Raw genomic sequence first — 15,881 nt, 5'->3', positions numbered from 1 at the left:
ATATAATGAGGATAAAACCCAGAGAAATCTACTGAAAGGTCACTTTGAATAACAGGACTGTACAAACAACAGAAAGGAAATGGGCATATCCAGAGACAGACAGGATACCCAACAGGACCTAAGTGAAAGAAAAAAATTCTAAAATGACAAAGAATAAAAAGAGAGAGGAAGAACAAAGGCATAGAAAGAAACAAAGTGTATTAAAAAGAGATCAGAGGAAAATTGTACATATGAATGAGAGAAACCTCAAACACAGTAAATTGTGTTTTGTAAGAGAGCAGAAAGAAAAGCTGCTGTTCCTGACCCATGGAAAGAAAAGTTGCATTGCAAGTTTGTTAAGATCACCAATAGCTCTCCATGGACAGAGGGCACATGAGACACAGATCTTTAAGAAATCTGGTTTATTAGCTCTGCTGTTTGAGCGACAGTTGTGTTTTTGGGGTTGTCTTCGTCCAGAATTCGTACATGATGACCTGGCCCTGCCCTTGCTTATGCTGGTATCATCTTTACCAGCTATTTAACATGGATTACAGACAAGCCAGATCCTGCAATAAGAGCTAATTTCCTCAGAGTGGCATAACAGGACAAGAAACAAAAGTGAGCTTCTCTGATGGCAGCCACTGGATTGAGCTGGTCCAAGAACAGCTTGCTTATGGCATGGGATGGACAGCAGATACCACAGCCATCCCACTGCCCTCAGGACCCAGTTGTGCATTTTCAGTCTGAAACTGTGGGTTATTGGGTCTGTGGGCTGTATCTAAAGGTTTGAGGGACAGTAACTGAGGAAACTCAAGCCTGTGGAAGGAAGCTGAAGCATTTTACAATTAAATTTTGTCCTCATGAGAGCAACTTAGGAGTGTGCCAGCTGAGGAAATGTGAAAGCCAGGAATATAAATAAGTTTAAAATTACAGACTAGATCAAAACCCAGTGGGATCACAGAAGTCCTTCCATGAACTATACCAGGTTTCGGATCCATTTCCAACCACTCGATTTAATTTACTGAGCTACACCTCATTGTGCCATGCTAACTTCAGTCCTTGCAGCCTCTAGGCACTCTGAATTAGGCCTGCAAAAGCAGGATTCTGCCTTCACATGAACCTGCTTTGCAAAATAATACTTGGAGATTCTTGCTGTGTGCCTCATGACTTAAAGTGAGTGGACATCCTTCATGTTCCAGGTTGAATATCTGTAAACACACTTTAAAGATAATATTAAAACCCCACCTGAAAGCTTCTACATAAAAATACGACTCCAGCAGCTAGAACCTGTGTGAGGAAGCAACAAATAGGACATGACCTGGGATTAATCACTAAACAAAGACTGGAGGATAAGTAAATCTGCATGTCCCAGCATTGCAGTGTCAGTTGCTAGTTTTCATATCAGGAAGAGACTGGTAGTTCAGAGAGAAATCAGAGCTCTCTGGTGCAGTATGTACAGCAAGAGGTGGGTGTTGCTCCAAAGGGGCTACTGGAAAGAATAGCTGTAGTGGCAAGGGGACAGAGCCAGTGTGGCAAGGATCACGGACACTGCTGCAGAGGATTCAGGTTGCCTGGTGGGTACCCTTCTGATCCTCTCGGGAAGGCTGCAGGCATTATGCACTCAGAGTAAGGAGATGAGCTGTGTGCGTAACATTTCTACAGTTTTTATCAGTCATGCGTTTCAGTTGAGGCACAGGTGTCTCCTCTGCCTCTTCTGGAATTCTTTCTCCCTCCACTCCCTCAGGTAATCAGTCCCCTGCCTGCCACGTCTGGGTTAGAAACAGCAGATACCTCACTTTCAAGTGTTCGTGTATAAATTTAAGTACCTATGGAGAAGTGTATAGGTATCAGGTATTTCTGTGTTAATACAAATGTGTATGTATGCGATGGACGCATTACATACGCGAGAATGGGTGGTTCGTAAGTCTGTATCAGGTGAGTAAGTACGGACTCTGAGCTAGCAGAACCAGGCTTTTGGAGTAAACATCTACAAAGAGCAAGACGTGCACAAAGTGTTTCCCAGCTTCAGGAAGCCCCGAGCGGGCAGACAGGACCGTTCCCTGGTCGGTACACACGGCCCCGCGGGGATGCCTCGGCAAGGCTGGAAGCAAGGCATGGTGTCAGCTGCGGGAAGCCTGCCGCAGCTCCGCGCCACAGGGACGAAGGATGAGCGCGGGCCGGCACTCCCAGCTCCTCGGGGCTTCCCAGCTGCCGTGACGCATTTCTTTTTCTGACTGCTCGCTGGCCTCATACAGACAATCTAAAGTCTCCGTCAGGATAGCACCGGCACTGTAGTAAAAAAACATAAAACCGCAAAGCGCGCTATTATGGAAACAGCTATAGGAATCGGTGTCAGGGGCGAATTTATTTTTGGGAATTGGGTGAGGTCTTGCAGTGAGGGTTTGCAGAAGAGGAGTCGGACGGGGTGGAACTGATGGCGCTCTCGGGCCGACTAGCCCTCCGCGTTCCCTGTGCAGGGCCTTGCAGACCCCGGGCAGAGCCGGGGCGGGCGGAGGGAGGCGCGGAGCCGCACCGCCCCCGCCGCTGCCCGCCCCCCCTCCGCGCTCCAAGTGGGTGCACTAACTGAAAGTTTAAAAAAAGCAGGAAAACACCCCAAACCCCCTCAGACCCGGCCGGAGGGGGACGGCGGCGGTGAGGCGGGAGCGACTTTCTTGGGGTGAGTACGGCGGCGGGCGCCCGGCCGGAGGATGCCCGACCCGCGGCGGGAGCAGGGCCGGGGCTGCGGGATGCGCAGAGCCTCGGGAAGGGAAGGGGCAGCGTTTCGGGGAGCAGGCAAAACCCTGGCTGGGATGCTGAGCGCGGAGAATTGCGGCGAGACGGAGCTGGAAGGAGAGGCGGCGGGGAGAGCTGGCAGGAAGTTTGGAAGGATTTGCAGGGAGCTGCTGCTCCCGCAGGGCAGCCTGGGATGGTGATTTATCCTTGTTCCCTCAAGTCCTTAGGCTGGCCTCCGCTCAGCCTGACAGAGGTGGGAAAGCGTTGCAAGGTCATCCTTGCCAGTGGAGCTGGGACGGGACAGAGCCTTGCCTGGCCCAGTCCAAGTACACACAGCAGTGCTGGGCAGAAGTACTGCATGTTGGGCACCGCAGAGGCAAAAATGAAGCCATGACTCAGTGTGATACCTTGGGTCCATAGGTACAGCACAGCCGTGCTGTGGGCAGTTCCCCCTCTAGAACTATACCTAAAAATGTGACGATTACTGCTACTCTTTTACCAGAGTAGGGGTTAGGGTGTTATTCAGTGGATCATCAGAGTCTTACTTTTTGCCAGGCACTGGCCTGGTAAGATACGGTGTTAAAAATACTGCCCATCTCCAGGTGTGCCACCACAGCAGTGGTCAGAATTCATCCCCTTCCCCTCCTGGTGCCCCTTGTTGGCTGTACTGCAGGAGGCACAGAAGGTGCAGAGGCTTTCTAGAAAATCCTGCCTGATCTGAGAAGTGCTTAACTGGCAGCCATGCACTGTCACACCCACACAGACCTTCAAAAGCAGCTGGCCTGTGCAGAGCAGAATTGCTCAGCGGGGTTTCATGTCAGCTTTTGCTAAAGAGGGCTTTCTGATGTTCGAAGGAAAGGGATGAACTCATGTGTCAGTGGAAGCAGAAACAGGATAATTTTTTTTCCTTTAGCTGTCAGCACCACCGTGATAGTACTGCAGCAGGCAGTACGTTTGGGACCCATCCCTCTTTGTCAGGGCTTTAGAACTTTGGGATTAAGACGGGGGAAAGCTGGCAGGAAAACCAGCATAAATTTCATAGTCATATCTCTGAAAGAGAGAAGCTCTAAAATAGCAATTTATTAAACATTTTGTGCATGTGTTTCTGCTTTCTGAGCTTTCAGAACACCCACATTTTCAAACTTCACTTCTGTGTGTGGAGTGCTACAGTCCTGTCTTTCTACCATCCTTTATTTTTATTTTTCAAGATGTGGCAGGAATTTTACAACTTCTCCTGTTGCCAGGAGTTGGGATTTTTATACAGAAACATCCATCATGCAAGAAAACAGTAAGTTTTGTCTGAAAGCTAAAAAAAGCATTGGGGAAGGGAAAGTTATTTGAAGAGAGGCAAACCAGCACAGGTGCAGATTACTTGGAAAGGGGAACTTGTTAAATTTAACTGGGTTTAGGTGTGGACAGAGTTTGTGTGTGTATTGTATGGTTACTTTCTCTATGCATTGGACATAGAGCATATTCCATGAGCATGCTTAATGCTTACAAACAGAAGTCCCAGAAGACTGAAGTATAGTAACTCCCAAGGCCAGGTAGCTGTGTGCCTTCTCCAGGAGCATTTTCAGAGATTGCCCAGGGAAGGAAAACCTTTCATTGCTCCCCTATCTGTAAGTCTGCTGCATAGCAGCACAGCTTGACATCTGAAACTCATGAAAACGGCTGCCCTTCCCACACAGTTCTGAGCCAGGGCCATCAGCATTCCTTACACTGACTGCAAGGATGAGAGGATGTCCAGGATGACTACAGGGAGAGAGTAGGTGCCTGGGGCTTTGTGAGCAAGAGTGCTGTCTTTCTGGACACCTGGCTGAAAATGTGGCTCTGGCACCTACAGAAGGCTATGGGTAGACATGAAGCTAACCATTGAGCTTTGAAGGAGCTGTCTATGTTGATGCTCTACTCTTTTTCAGCAGCCGTCACCATGAAGAGCAATAAGGATAAAGTGGGAAAGCCCAGCAGTGAAGAGCGAAGACTTTAGACAAGCTGACCTTCCCAGTGCCTAGATGTAACTGCTCTGGCAGGCCTGGTAGTGCAGCATGATTAGGATGAGGAGGAAGATACTGTGGGCATCTTGCTTCTGCTTTGCAGCTGCGTTTTTCCTTGTTCTGACACTCCAGGTAGAGGGGCAAGGGGGTGGGGTATGCATGGGATTGCTGTCAAACCAGGACACAGTTCTGTCAGAGGAGAGAGGTGACAGGCATTTTCCATACCAGTCTGTGCTTTACCAGGAGTTACTCTTGTTAGCAGCATTGGCCTTGTGGTGATAGCTGACTCTGGAAGTGACATAACGCAGAGAATACCTTTCTTGTGTACCTCCTTGGCCCGTGGAGGAATGGCCATGGCAACATACCATGCCATGTTGTGTTACCTCTATCCAGCATTGCCTCCTCTTTTCATGTGTTTGAACTCATTAGGCAAGTGGGCAAGGCTGGACCCACAGAGACATGAAAACTGCATGGTTTTTTTAACAGCTAATTTTCAGAAGAAACTTGGCTACTGAAGGGCTGTTCTCTGTCCTGTGCATTTTCCAGGGAGAAAGCAGAAGTTGTATTGTTAAGTCACATGTGATGTGGTCATATATCGGTATAAAAATATATTTCCTGCCTTCTCCTTACAATTTCAAATTAAATAGTTTGCTGTTCTGAAATAAGATGACCTGATGTCTACAGTCAGTGAAATGCATCCAGTTTAATTGACAGAAACTTAACATACAGACTTAGTGAAATGCTTAAATTCTGCTTTGTAAGCAGATGCTAATGACTGTGACATGTTGTGATGTGTATGTTTATTTCCCTGAAGGTTATCACCGAACTGGGCAATTCAGAGAATAAGGTGTCAGTAATCTCCAGTTTACACAGCAGCCCATTAAAGCCTGGGGAGAGACATGCTTTTCAGTTTAAGAAGCAGGAACTTCACAGCAGCTTCAAGACGGAGTCTGATGTAAATCACTGTCCTGTCCTGCTCTGGTGGTCTCCCCTGACTGGAGAGACAGGGAGATTCAGTCAGTGTGGAGAGGATGTTTGCTTCTTTACTATCAACAAGACCTACCAGCACAATCAGATGACAAGAGCATTTCTGTTCTATGGTAAGAATCTATTTGTTCTTAAAGAAGTAGCCTTTCCTTCTGCTTAGTTCTTTCCCTATAGAGAGTAAATATTCTAGGTGGCAACGACTTAGAACAGGAAATTTATGCAGCTCATTGAGCTAAACTTTGCCTGGTGCTGAATACCATTATGAGTGCTCTGTAAAAGTACTCTGAAAAGTGACCATGCACTTCTGTGGTATGACTGATGCCTTCTCTCATGCTCCTTTTCAGTCACATGTACTCCCTGTTCATGGGAGAAAAGACAATTTCGTGTCATTGCCAAGGCATTTAAAGACAGTCTGAGATCAAGCCAACTTTTTCCAGTGTTCTGACTCGTCACTCCTAGCAGAGGTTCTGCAAGGCCTTTGTTGCACTTCTGCAAGTCTTTTGTCTAAAAATAATACCCTCTCTGGCAACATGGCAATTCCCCTGCCTCATGTGCCAAGAAATTGCTAGCAGACTCTAAACGGAAAGTAGTGAAAGAAACCTATTGATTTTTCACAGGGAGCGGCAGCTAGTGCAACCTTGTGAGCTGCTCTGGCTCTGCCAGAAACTTCCCATTACTGTAAAGTTAGTCTACAGAGCATGAAAGATACATCATTTAAAAGTAGACCTTACTTCATTAACTTTGTTCTTTCTCCTCACACAGTTGTTTTTGAAAGAAAACGTGAGTTTTAGGTGGAAAAATAAGTTCAAATGCTTTTCTCTAACTGGTACGTTCAGATCTTTTGTCTGGAAATAAAACAAAATAAATCAGGATACCAAATCTCATTCGCTCAATATGAATCCAGGTGAACTGGAAATATAGGAAAGAAGGGCATTTAGCTTGGTTGTTAGCAGTGAACCAAAAACTTCTCATCACTAATCTTTTTAGATCTCCAAGTAGGTCAGCTTTGTCAATTGATAATATAGTGGTTAAGCATGAAAGTGAAGGAGTAACAGCAAAGGAATGAGAAGCTGACCCAATTAAAGACAAAGAAAGCTGGATTGCATCACAGGGAAGCTGTAAAGTCTGGTGATTTTGGTCTCTGGTAGTAATTTCATTTGTCTGTTTCAGCATTAGAAGGACTGTTACTCTTCATTTTTAGCAGGCTTCCAAACATACTTTGCTCTCATATTTTTAAAAGACTGTTTATACTGGGCATAAGACTCTCCCTGTAGTGGTTTTTTTTTTTTTTTTTTTCTTCTGGTGATGCTGGCTATGAACTTTGTAAAGACAAGTGTCAAAATACGCCAAATTTTTACTTATTTTTAAACCACAGTAAATGATCTCACAGTGCCAAAACAGAGAGAGCGAGTTTTTCTCTCATTCTGTCTTTCTTTCCCTCTCTCCCCCCTGCCTTGATGCACAGAGCTGTGAATCTGCAAAAAGGTGTATTATACTTTTACAGAATTTCCCTCTAAAACATCCTGCTGAGTGAAAACTTGAATATCTGAATTCCCATGGTAAGGCTGGATCAGAGCTCAGTTTCACCTTCCAAAGAAAATGCATTAATTTCCCCCTAGTACTTGGTCAGTAAGCTAGTCAAGAGGAGAATGATCCAAAGATTAAGAAAAGGACTGTGCAAAAATATAGGGTGTAGATGTTCTCCAGCACAACTGCTTTGTTAGGAACACCAACTTTTCTACAGCTTGTTCCAACTCACTGTCCTGGCCTGGAGAGCCCCTCAGTGTGGGTGATAACTTTGTCAAGTGTTGCCGTCTCCACTTGCTAGACTTTGTCTCTACTTTTGGAAGGGATTCCTAGCTCCACCCTTCCAGTGTCACATAATTCATAGAGTGTAGTATTTAGCATGAGCTGCCAATGTGACTTGAGTCAGCATGAGCTGGATCTGTCAGAGCCTCAGGGGTGTTGTTCCTAAGAGGGAAGGATATCCAGCTGTTCCATACTGGAGCACCAAGTCCTTGGAGTATGGCTTCTGAATGAAAATGTCTTCTAAAATGCATAACTACTTCTAGCAGTGTATATCTTTCTCTTCTGCGTATCAAAGATTTCCAGATTAATAGTTGGAAAGTGAAATCACTCATGATTCCAGCCTTGTGCTTTTTTTTATTCCCTCATATGCTTCCTTCTTTCCTTCATTTCATGCAGTAGGGGGCATGCTGATGTTATCTTCCTTTTAATCCTTTTTGTCTTCTTGCTGGACTGAGACTGATTAGGTGTTGTATTAAAGTCAGTCATTCTGATTCCCTCTGATCTGTACTGTGTCGAGTTTTGGGCCCCTCATTTCAAGAAAGACACTGAGGTGCTGGAGCATGTCCAGAGAAGGCCATTGAAGCTGGGGAACGGCCTGGAGAAGGAGTCCTGTGAGGCTGGGAATGTTTAGCCTGGAGAAAAGGAGGCTCAGGGGTGACCTTATCACGCTCTACAACTCCCTGAGAAGAGGCTGTAGCCGGGTGGGTGGGTGTTGGCATCTCTCCCAGGCAACCAGTGACAGGAGGAGAGGACACAGCCTCAAGCTGCACCAGGGAAGGTTCAGGTTGGCCATCAGGAGAAATTTTTTCATGGAAGGGGTTTTTAAACATTGGAATGGATTGCCCAGGGAGATAGTGGAGTCACCATCCCTGGAGGTGTTCAAGAAACACCTGATCATGGCGCTAAGTGCCATGGTCTAGTTGATAATGTGATGATTGGTCAAAGGTTGGACTTGATGATCTTGGAGGTCTTTTCCAAACTAAAAGATTCTGTGATTTTATAGTGCATTTTTCTTTAAGTTTCTCTTTGCCCAACTTAACTGTCTCCTAGTTTTACATGTTGCCTTTTTGTCTTTCTCTCATTCTTGCGTGTGTTTCCACCCCCTTTTCCCTGCAATACTACCTGAAAGAGGGAGTACCCTTGCAAGAGACTGAGCTGCAGTGCTATGATTTTGATCCGCAGCATTTCATTAATGTTGGTATGCACTGTTACTTCTCTTCTTGGCATCACCTAGAACAGAGTGTTTTCAAACCCAGGTAGACTTTTATGAATTTCTCCATGAGAATTTGATTAACTTTCAGTTTTTGTCACACATCAAAAACAAGGTAACACATCAAAAACAGAAGCAGCAAATAGCATTTTTCATTGAGTGGCACAGCCTTTCATCCTTTTAGTGTTAAGGACTTAGGACGTGCATAGAAAACAGAAAGTCCATGTTTAGTGGCCTTAAAAAACCCCACCTGATGCACCTGAAGGATTAGGAGATTTTTATATTACTGACAGCTAACTTCTATCTCCACTGCAGTAGTGACATCTTATATTGGTTTTATAAGGTCATCCTTGGAGTCATTTTGGCAGGCTCATACAGCTGCGAGGATCACTGGACATTTCTTAAAATCTTCTTTGTGTTTTAGTTTTTTTCATCAGTATTCTTTGTAAGACTTTTGCTAGCACTCCCTTTTTGCTGTCAGTGGTTTGAGGTCAGGGGTAGAATGGAGAATGAAAAGTTAGAAGTATGACTGAGATGGTGTTATGACTCTCCTCTGAGGGAGGGTAGCTGAGGTTCCTGTTAATAGATCCCTTGGATGAGTTAGAGTGAAACAACACTGAATGACCAGTGTGTATATATGAGCCAGGTTTATTTCAAAACAACTTAATTGCAGTGGCAAGGACGTATGTGGCTCTTTTGATTCTTTCCTATAAAAGTATAAAAATCCCACAAAGAAAATATGTAAGGAAAAGAAAAAGAGAATGAAGGGATAACAGTAGATAGTGGAGAGGAAGGATACCACCTCTGATGGATTCAGTGATGACTCTCAGTCATTGCAATTTTGATGTCCAAGATAGGAGTGATGGTTGCAGTCTTGATTCGTTGGGGTAGGGGCCTGCAAAACAAAGAGTGTGCTGGGTTATATACATTTAAATTGGCATGGAAACACCTAGATCCCTTGCCAGGGTGGGAACTCTTTGTGAGTGATGCAACAGTATGAGGCATGTGCAGTCTTCTGATGGAGAGTTCCTGGTAAGAGTTAGGGTGCTTGGGGTTGTTTGTGGCCCATAGCCCCCCGTAGAGATACGGCCACTGTTTGACCCTGCTGCTTGTGACTGTGCATCTGTGTCTTACGGTGAAAGAGGGAAATTGGCATTGAGAAAGCATTACCCCCACCTCCATGGAATCTGCTGCTTACTGGCCATTCCCCTTAGTTGGTTTGAGCTCAGCTTGTTAAGACATTATGTTCCCGATTGTCCTAGATGCAACCAGCCATGGAGTTCGCTATACAAAGGTTAGGTTGCCACAGATGGTAGTTTGTCTAAAGATGAGAATTTGTGATGTTTTCTAAACCAGCTCTTCAGTGTTAGTTTCAGTTTTTGAACCTCTCTTGCTTGACAATATCGGTTAAAAGTTTTGTGTATTCATTGCCTTTACTTAAGTGGAAAACTGGTATGGTTATAAGACAGTGAGGAAGAACCTTGACAGAAACTGGGCAACTTTGCATTTAATCTGCAGTAAGGCTGGTCATACGAGTGTAGTGCAGTAGTACTGAAGGTTGACTGAGGGCTGCATTAATGAGCTGGTATTTTCAACTTAGTTTTGCAGAGACCAGCCTTTGAGAAAAGTCATCTAGGTTTGTCCTAAGGCTTCTACCAGCTTTCCCAATTTCTGCGGTTGAGTGTTCTTAGAGTTTAGACATGGTTGTTCTTCTTCAACTGACATTACTTTGAAGAGCTGTCTTCTGCCAGAAGCTATTTCTTTATGTATCTGGTAGGCAGCTATGATACATCATCTCTTAATTTTCTCTTTGATAAGTTAATAGTTTGGCTTCCTAAGTCTCTACAGTACAATGTCTTTTCAAGACTTGAAGTAATTATTTTTTTCTCCTTGATCCTGTCCAGTATTTCAGCATCCTTTTAGTTGTTCTATTGCTAGAACCAAGTTGAGTTCTGCAGTAACCATTTTCCTTGCATCGCCATCTGTTCCCCTGTTTAGAGAACCAGGGGATTATTAAACATCTTACTAGTTTCATTCCAGTGCATTAAAATACAAAATTCCTAGTGATCCTTTGAAATGAGAGGCCTTTAAACTAATATGACAGGAAAGGAAACCACTTCTGATATTAACTACTGATACCACTTCTCTAGATTATTCTGCTGTGGAAGACAGTTTTATCTGTCATTATGCTCTTGTGCCTTTCCATGAATTGTGCTTTTTGAAATAACTGCCTTATAGTGTCAGAAATGTGATGGTTGTATGGCTGATACTAAATAGACTTCTGTGTCATTGTAGTTAGTGTCACATGACAGATAAGAGCAGGACGACCACTGTTTGCTTTTGTCTAGGTACTGACTTCAGTATAGACAGCTTACCCCTCCCTCGTAAAGACTATCATGACTGGGCCCTTTTTCATGAAGAGTCGCCAAAAAACAACTACAAACTCTTCCACGAAGCAACCATCACCTTATTCAACCACACTGCAACATTTAGCCGCCATTCTCACCTGCCACTGACCACTCAGTACCTTGAGGGTGTAGAGGTCCTGAAGTCATTGAGGTTCATGATCCCACTGCAGATGAAAAACAGCCTGAGGAAAAGGCTTGCACCGCTGGTGTACGTGCAGTCTGACTGCAACCCCCCTTCTGACCGGGACAGCTATGTGCGTGAGCTGATGTGCCACATTGAAGTAGACTCTTATGGGGAATGTTTGCATAACAGAGACCTTCCTCAGCATCTCAGAAACCCAGGTGCCATGGATGATGGGAACTTTCTAAAAATACTGGCACAGTACAAGTTCATTCTTGCTTTTGAAAATGCTGTTTGTGAAGATTACATCACTGAAAAACTCTGGCGGCCTCTGAAGTTGGGAGTGGTGCCAGTGTACTTTGGGTCTCCCAGCATTGTAGACTGGCTTCCTAGTAACAAGAGTGCAATCCTGGTATCCAGTTTTTCACACCCTCGGGATCTGGCCCACTATATCAAAACACTGGATACAAATGATGAAGAATATGAGTCCTACCTACAATGGAAACTGAGAGGGGACATTTCCAACCTGAGACTTCTTAGAGCAATGAAGGAACGCAAGTGGGGAGTGCAAGATATCACGCAGGACAATTACATTGACACCTTTGAGTGCATGGTTTGTAACAGAGTGTGGGAAAACATCAGACGGAGAGAAAAGGTATGTGTGAATTTGTGATTGTGTCTCAGAGAGGCTTTAAAATGGCACTAGGGTCAGGTTTGTCCCAGGAAGTTTGGTTACCAGATTTCTGGCCGTCTGACAGCACGGTATTCCAGTGCCATTGGGTTGTGCATCCTCATGTAAACAGGTGTTGGCAGAAGCTGCAGGTGCACAACCAGAGCATGTGTTCCTCATAGCGCTGCTGTGTGAGAACATGACATTGACCACTGAGCTGGTGGTCATTTTCAGCCAAAGGCTCGAGTTGTTCAGGGAGGAGGTTTTTTTCATGCTGCAGAAAGTAGCCTGACTTTTTGACCTTCAGATGACCTGGAACATTTGGAAACAGGTTGCCCAGAAAGGTTGTGGGATTTCTGTCCTTGGAGGTGTTTTAAGACTAAGCTCAATTTTGCCCTAGTCAATTAGATATGATTACACCTGTTTGGAAGAGGGAACTGGCCTAGAGATCCCTGTCTTCAGGTTTGTCTTAAGCACTCTATGACTGTCAGGTTCTGTGGGTACATTCAAACCTGTAGTGACAACATGCCATTGCCTGTGGCCACATTTGGTGACTAAACACTGAAACCATTTTTAAGCCAGGCTGTGTGTTTGTGAGAGGTATTTTAGCTGATCACAAACTGAGCAGTACACTAAGTGGTAAGCCAGTAGAAGGGAGATGGAGAAAACCTCTGAAGTTATTAAGGCGAGCTTAAGTGTTGAGAATTATTAACTGGCAAGCATTACTCTTAACCAAATTTTGCTGTTTGAGTCTGGTGCAAATCTGGACATACGTCCTCTCTTTTGAGTTAGGAATGCAACCGTGGAAAGGTATAGACTAGGTTAGATACAGATATTCCTTCTCTGTGCTTCTGTGGCTCTCTAGTCAATAAAATTATAAAGACCAGTTTGCTCTCCTGGCCAGATTCATGGTTTGTTTTTTTCCCTTAGGAAAAAACATCCCAGTAAGTATGTGTGTATTTAAGATGAAAACAGAATATAATGATGAAAATATAACTCCTTGCCTTGTAATTTCATTTTTTGTTGGCTGGTACTGCTCATTTGCAGCCAAACCTATCTGAGACTCAGCATGACTGATCTTGTCCCAGACACTTAGGGGAGGCCTTCCACAGGGACATGGTAGAGCCTGCATCGTGAAGAAAAGTGTAACTGATGCGATTTGATAGTTTACTAATGGCATAGCACTTTTCTTCTCTGTTTTCTTGGGTCACTGAATAACCCCTTTTATTTGTCTCCATTGCCAGGGATGGCTGCCCCAGAAGTGGGAGGCTCAAGTTAATCATCTGAGCTGCCCCAAACCAGAGGCGTTCTGGTTCTCATCCTCAAACCCTGGCTGGATTTCTCTCCAAAAGATGTGGATACCAAGCTTTGAGCAATCCAAGAAAGAAGCCTGGGCACTGAGGCACCTGGTGGAAAGGAACAAGAACTTTACAGCTGAAGAATTTTGGATGCTTGTATTCAAAGAATAAACACAACGACCTGTAAAACAGAGTTGAGCTCCTCAGAGGAGTTCTGTGGAGTTTTCTTTTGTAGGTGACCTTATAATTTAGGCCATGGAAAATAGACCGTTAAGACTGAATTTAGTATGTTCAGTGCTCATGGGGCACTAAGAAACGCTAAACAATAAAATCATTCTGCCAGGTAATATACGCACATATATACGCATATATTTATATTTAGAATGATTTCTATTAATTGTCATTTGTTCAAATGTTTGAACATTAAGACCCTGATTTTGAGGGTTCTCAAAGCCCAGATTTAAGCACACAGCTAATTACCCTGAAGCAGATGGCTCTCCCTCCATCTTTAGATACATACCTGCTTGGTCTCAAGACCCCTTTTTCCCTAGTCCAGGACCCTCCTTTGCTATATTGATAGCCACAAGGTGCAAAGCAGCTGACACCATTGCACAGGTGCAGCTTCTGTGCTGCTTTGGAGGTAGATTAAAAACTTGGGACCGTGTGCCTGGCTAGCTGTTTATTATGAATTTTCCTGGCATCAGCAGATTTAGCCGGGACTTGGTGGGCTTTGTGTCCTGACACTGAGTGCCAGTGTAAAGTATGTTAGTGGTTGGAATGAGGAAGCACCATCTGTTAGTGTACAGGGACAGATTGAATGAAAAACGTGTTGGCTCAGATTTACCCACTATCTTTTGCTAAAAATAAGCAGAGCACATGAGTATCTCTACTCCCCAGAATCAGGGTTGTCTTTGATCTGACTTATCTTCTTGCCTTTCTGATGATGTATTTGTATTGTGATGATAGTACTTGTGTCAGGTATAAACATGAAATTATATGATTAAAAGGGCAGGGATAACACAGAGTCCATTGGTGCTGAAGTCTTCAGTCGGCCCAAGGAGAAGTAGGCAAACATCCTTCCTGTTTTAACACACAAAACCTCAAATCTTAATCTCACAAAGAATAAAGCTTGGTGATCTTAGTCATCACTTGCCAAAGGACACACCTTTGCCTGGTATTTAGACTGTTGCGGTTTTCTTCCCAAGTTCTTTCAGCCTCGGTCTGTGGAGGAGTCAGCTTCCACAGGATCTGCAAAACGGCACTGACTGTGTGGAGCCATTCAGATGGGGGACAGTCGTTCGTACACATGCCCACATATGGTGACACAGGCAAACGGAACTATGAATACAGGGTTCTTCACATTTCCAGAAAGGCAGATTTTCACCTGTGTGATAATTTCCATGCAATTGTTCCTCACACCAGGCTAATTGAAAATTTCTGTCAAAGACCTGACTGTTCTATGAAGGGGTAGGCACATAGTGGCAATGGGGAAGGATGTGAAAATAGCATTTACACCAAGAAATTCTGTGGCAAAATGTACTTACCTTGGAAAAGTTTCCTCACCAGAAATTTTCTCAATGAATAGCTGGTGAGTTTTTTATTACTTTTAAATCTGTCAAAGGAAAGATAAGTTTTGTAGCCATGAACAATATAGCATTGGTCATTAGTATCAGTCTTTGTTTCTATGAGAATATATTTCATTTCAATTAAGAAAAATATTCTCACTGAAATTTCTCACCAATAGTGTTTTGCCAGTGTGACACACAGTGTCTGTTGGGCATGTCCTAAACACTTACCCCAGTGGTCTGCAGTGCAAATGACTAGGCTCCACAAATGAAGCTCTTCAGGAAAGTGACATAACACGGGACTTAGAGGCTTTCCTAGATCAAGACTGAAAGCTGAACATAAGTACCAAAATATTTGCAAAGGGAACTGCTGAATGCCCATCTGTTGCCATGAATCTCTAAGTCACCTCCCAGGATGATAAAGGAACATGAAGGACTAACTACTTTTTGTTGTTATTCTTGTTGGTTTATTTTTTTTTTTTTTTGTTATGTTCTGCCGTCTCCTTTGCCAAAAATATAAAGCTATGTTGTTTAACAAGGAACTGCACAACTGAATGTTTTTTTCTTTGTTTTCATGATGGAATCTGTCAGATCCTGAGGATCCTGAGCAGTCTGGTCGATAGATTTATCCAAAGATATGACATATTTATCTCAGTTTTTACTATTTTATTATCTTTAATTTTAATTTGGTGGGGTGTGAGGGACAGAAAGGCTGAAGTAAGTGGTTTATGACCCGCATTCTGAAATTTCAAGTGGTCAGCAGCCCATGTTTCAGAAGAGGTAATGTGTTCATACTGTGCTATACAGAGTAGAAAAATGAGTCTCCAGAGCAGTTGCCTAAAGGGGTGCTGTGGTTTAATTGTCAGTCCTCTCACAGTGCATTTTTTTTACAGAATATAAACTCTTGGGTCCCACAGTCTAATTCAATGCAACCTCCATTTGGCCTCTTCATTTTTTAATCACCTTCTAGAATAATTTTTTCCTGTGCTGGGTGGAGGGTTTGTGAACATCACTGTGGAGATTTATGGCAAGAATTTGTGCAGGCTCATCAGGTGTTAAGAAGGACTGACCACTGTGAATTCTACGTTGATCTCTCCCCCTACTGCT

The 15,881-nt window shown here is 44.0% G+C and overlaps 1 protein-coding gene across 5 annotated transcripts; it reads left to right on the top strand.

Moving 5' to 3' along the window:
* The first annotated feature begins 1,919 nt into the window (after positions 1-1,919).
* FUT10 (fucosyltransferase 10) lies at positions 1,920-15,321 on the top strand. 5 transcript variants are annotated; one of them, XM_042023449.1, is made up of 6 exons: positions 1,920-2,656; positions 3,921-4,000; positions 4,632-4,838; positions 5,521-5,806; positions 11,061-11,896; positions 13,156-15,321. In XM_042023449.1, the coding sequence occupies exons 3-6, from the start codon at positions 4,758-4,760 to the stop codon at positions 13,378-13,380; spliced, it is 1,428 nt and encodes a 475-aa protein (XP_041879383.1). In that variant the 5' UTR covers positions 1,920-2,656; positions 3,921-4,000; positions 4,632-4,757; the 3' UTR covers positions 13,381-15,321. The 5 variants fall into 5 exon arrangements, with proteins under 5 accessions (XP_041879383.1, XP_041879381.1, XP_041879380.1 ...); XM_042023447.1 differs by having other exon boundaries at positions 2,215-2,656; positions 4,635-4,838; XM_042023446.1 differs by lacking the exon at positions 3,921-4,000 and having other exon boundaries at positions 2,215-2,656; positions 4,635-4,838.
* The last annotated feature ends 560 nt before the right edge of the window (positions 15,322-15,881 follow it).

The sequence above is a fragment of the Corvus kubaryi genome, unplaced genomic scaffold, assembly GCF_017639235.1.
Source record: "Corvus kubaryi isolate FWS band 111438036 unplaced genomic scaffold, C.kubaryi_AGA036_p1.0 37249, whole genome shotgun sequence".
In the NCBI taxonomy this organism is placed as follows: Eukaryota; Metazoa; Chordata; class Aves; order Passeriformes; family Corvidae; genus Corvus; species Corvus kubaryi.
Note: the sequence above shows the minus strand (reverse complement) of the source record. Positions and strands in the feature narration are given on the sequence as shown.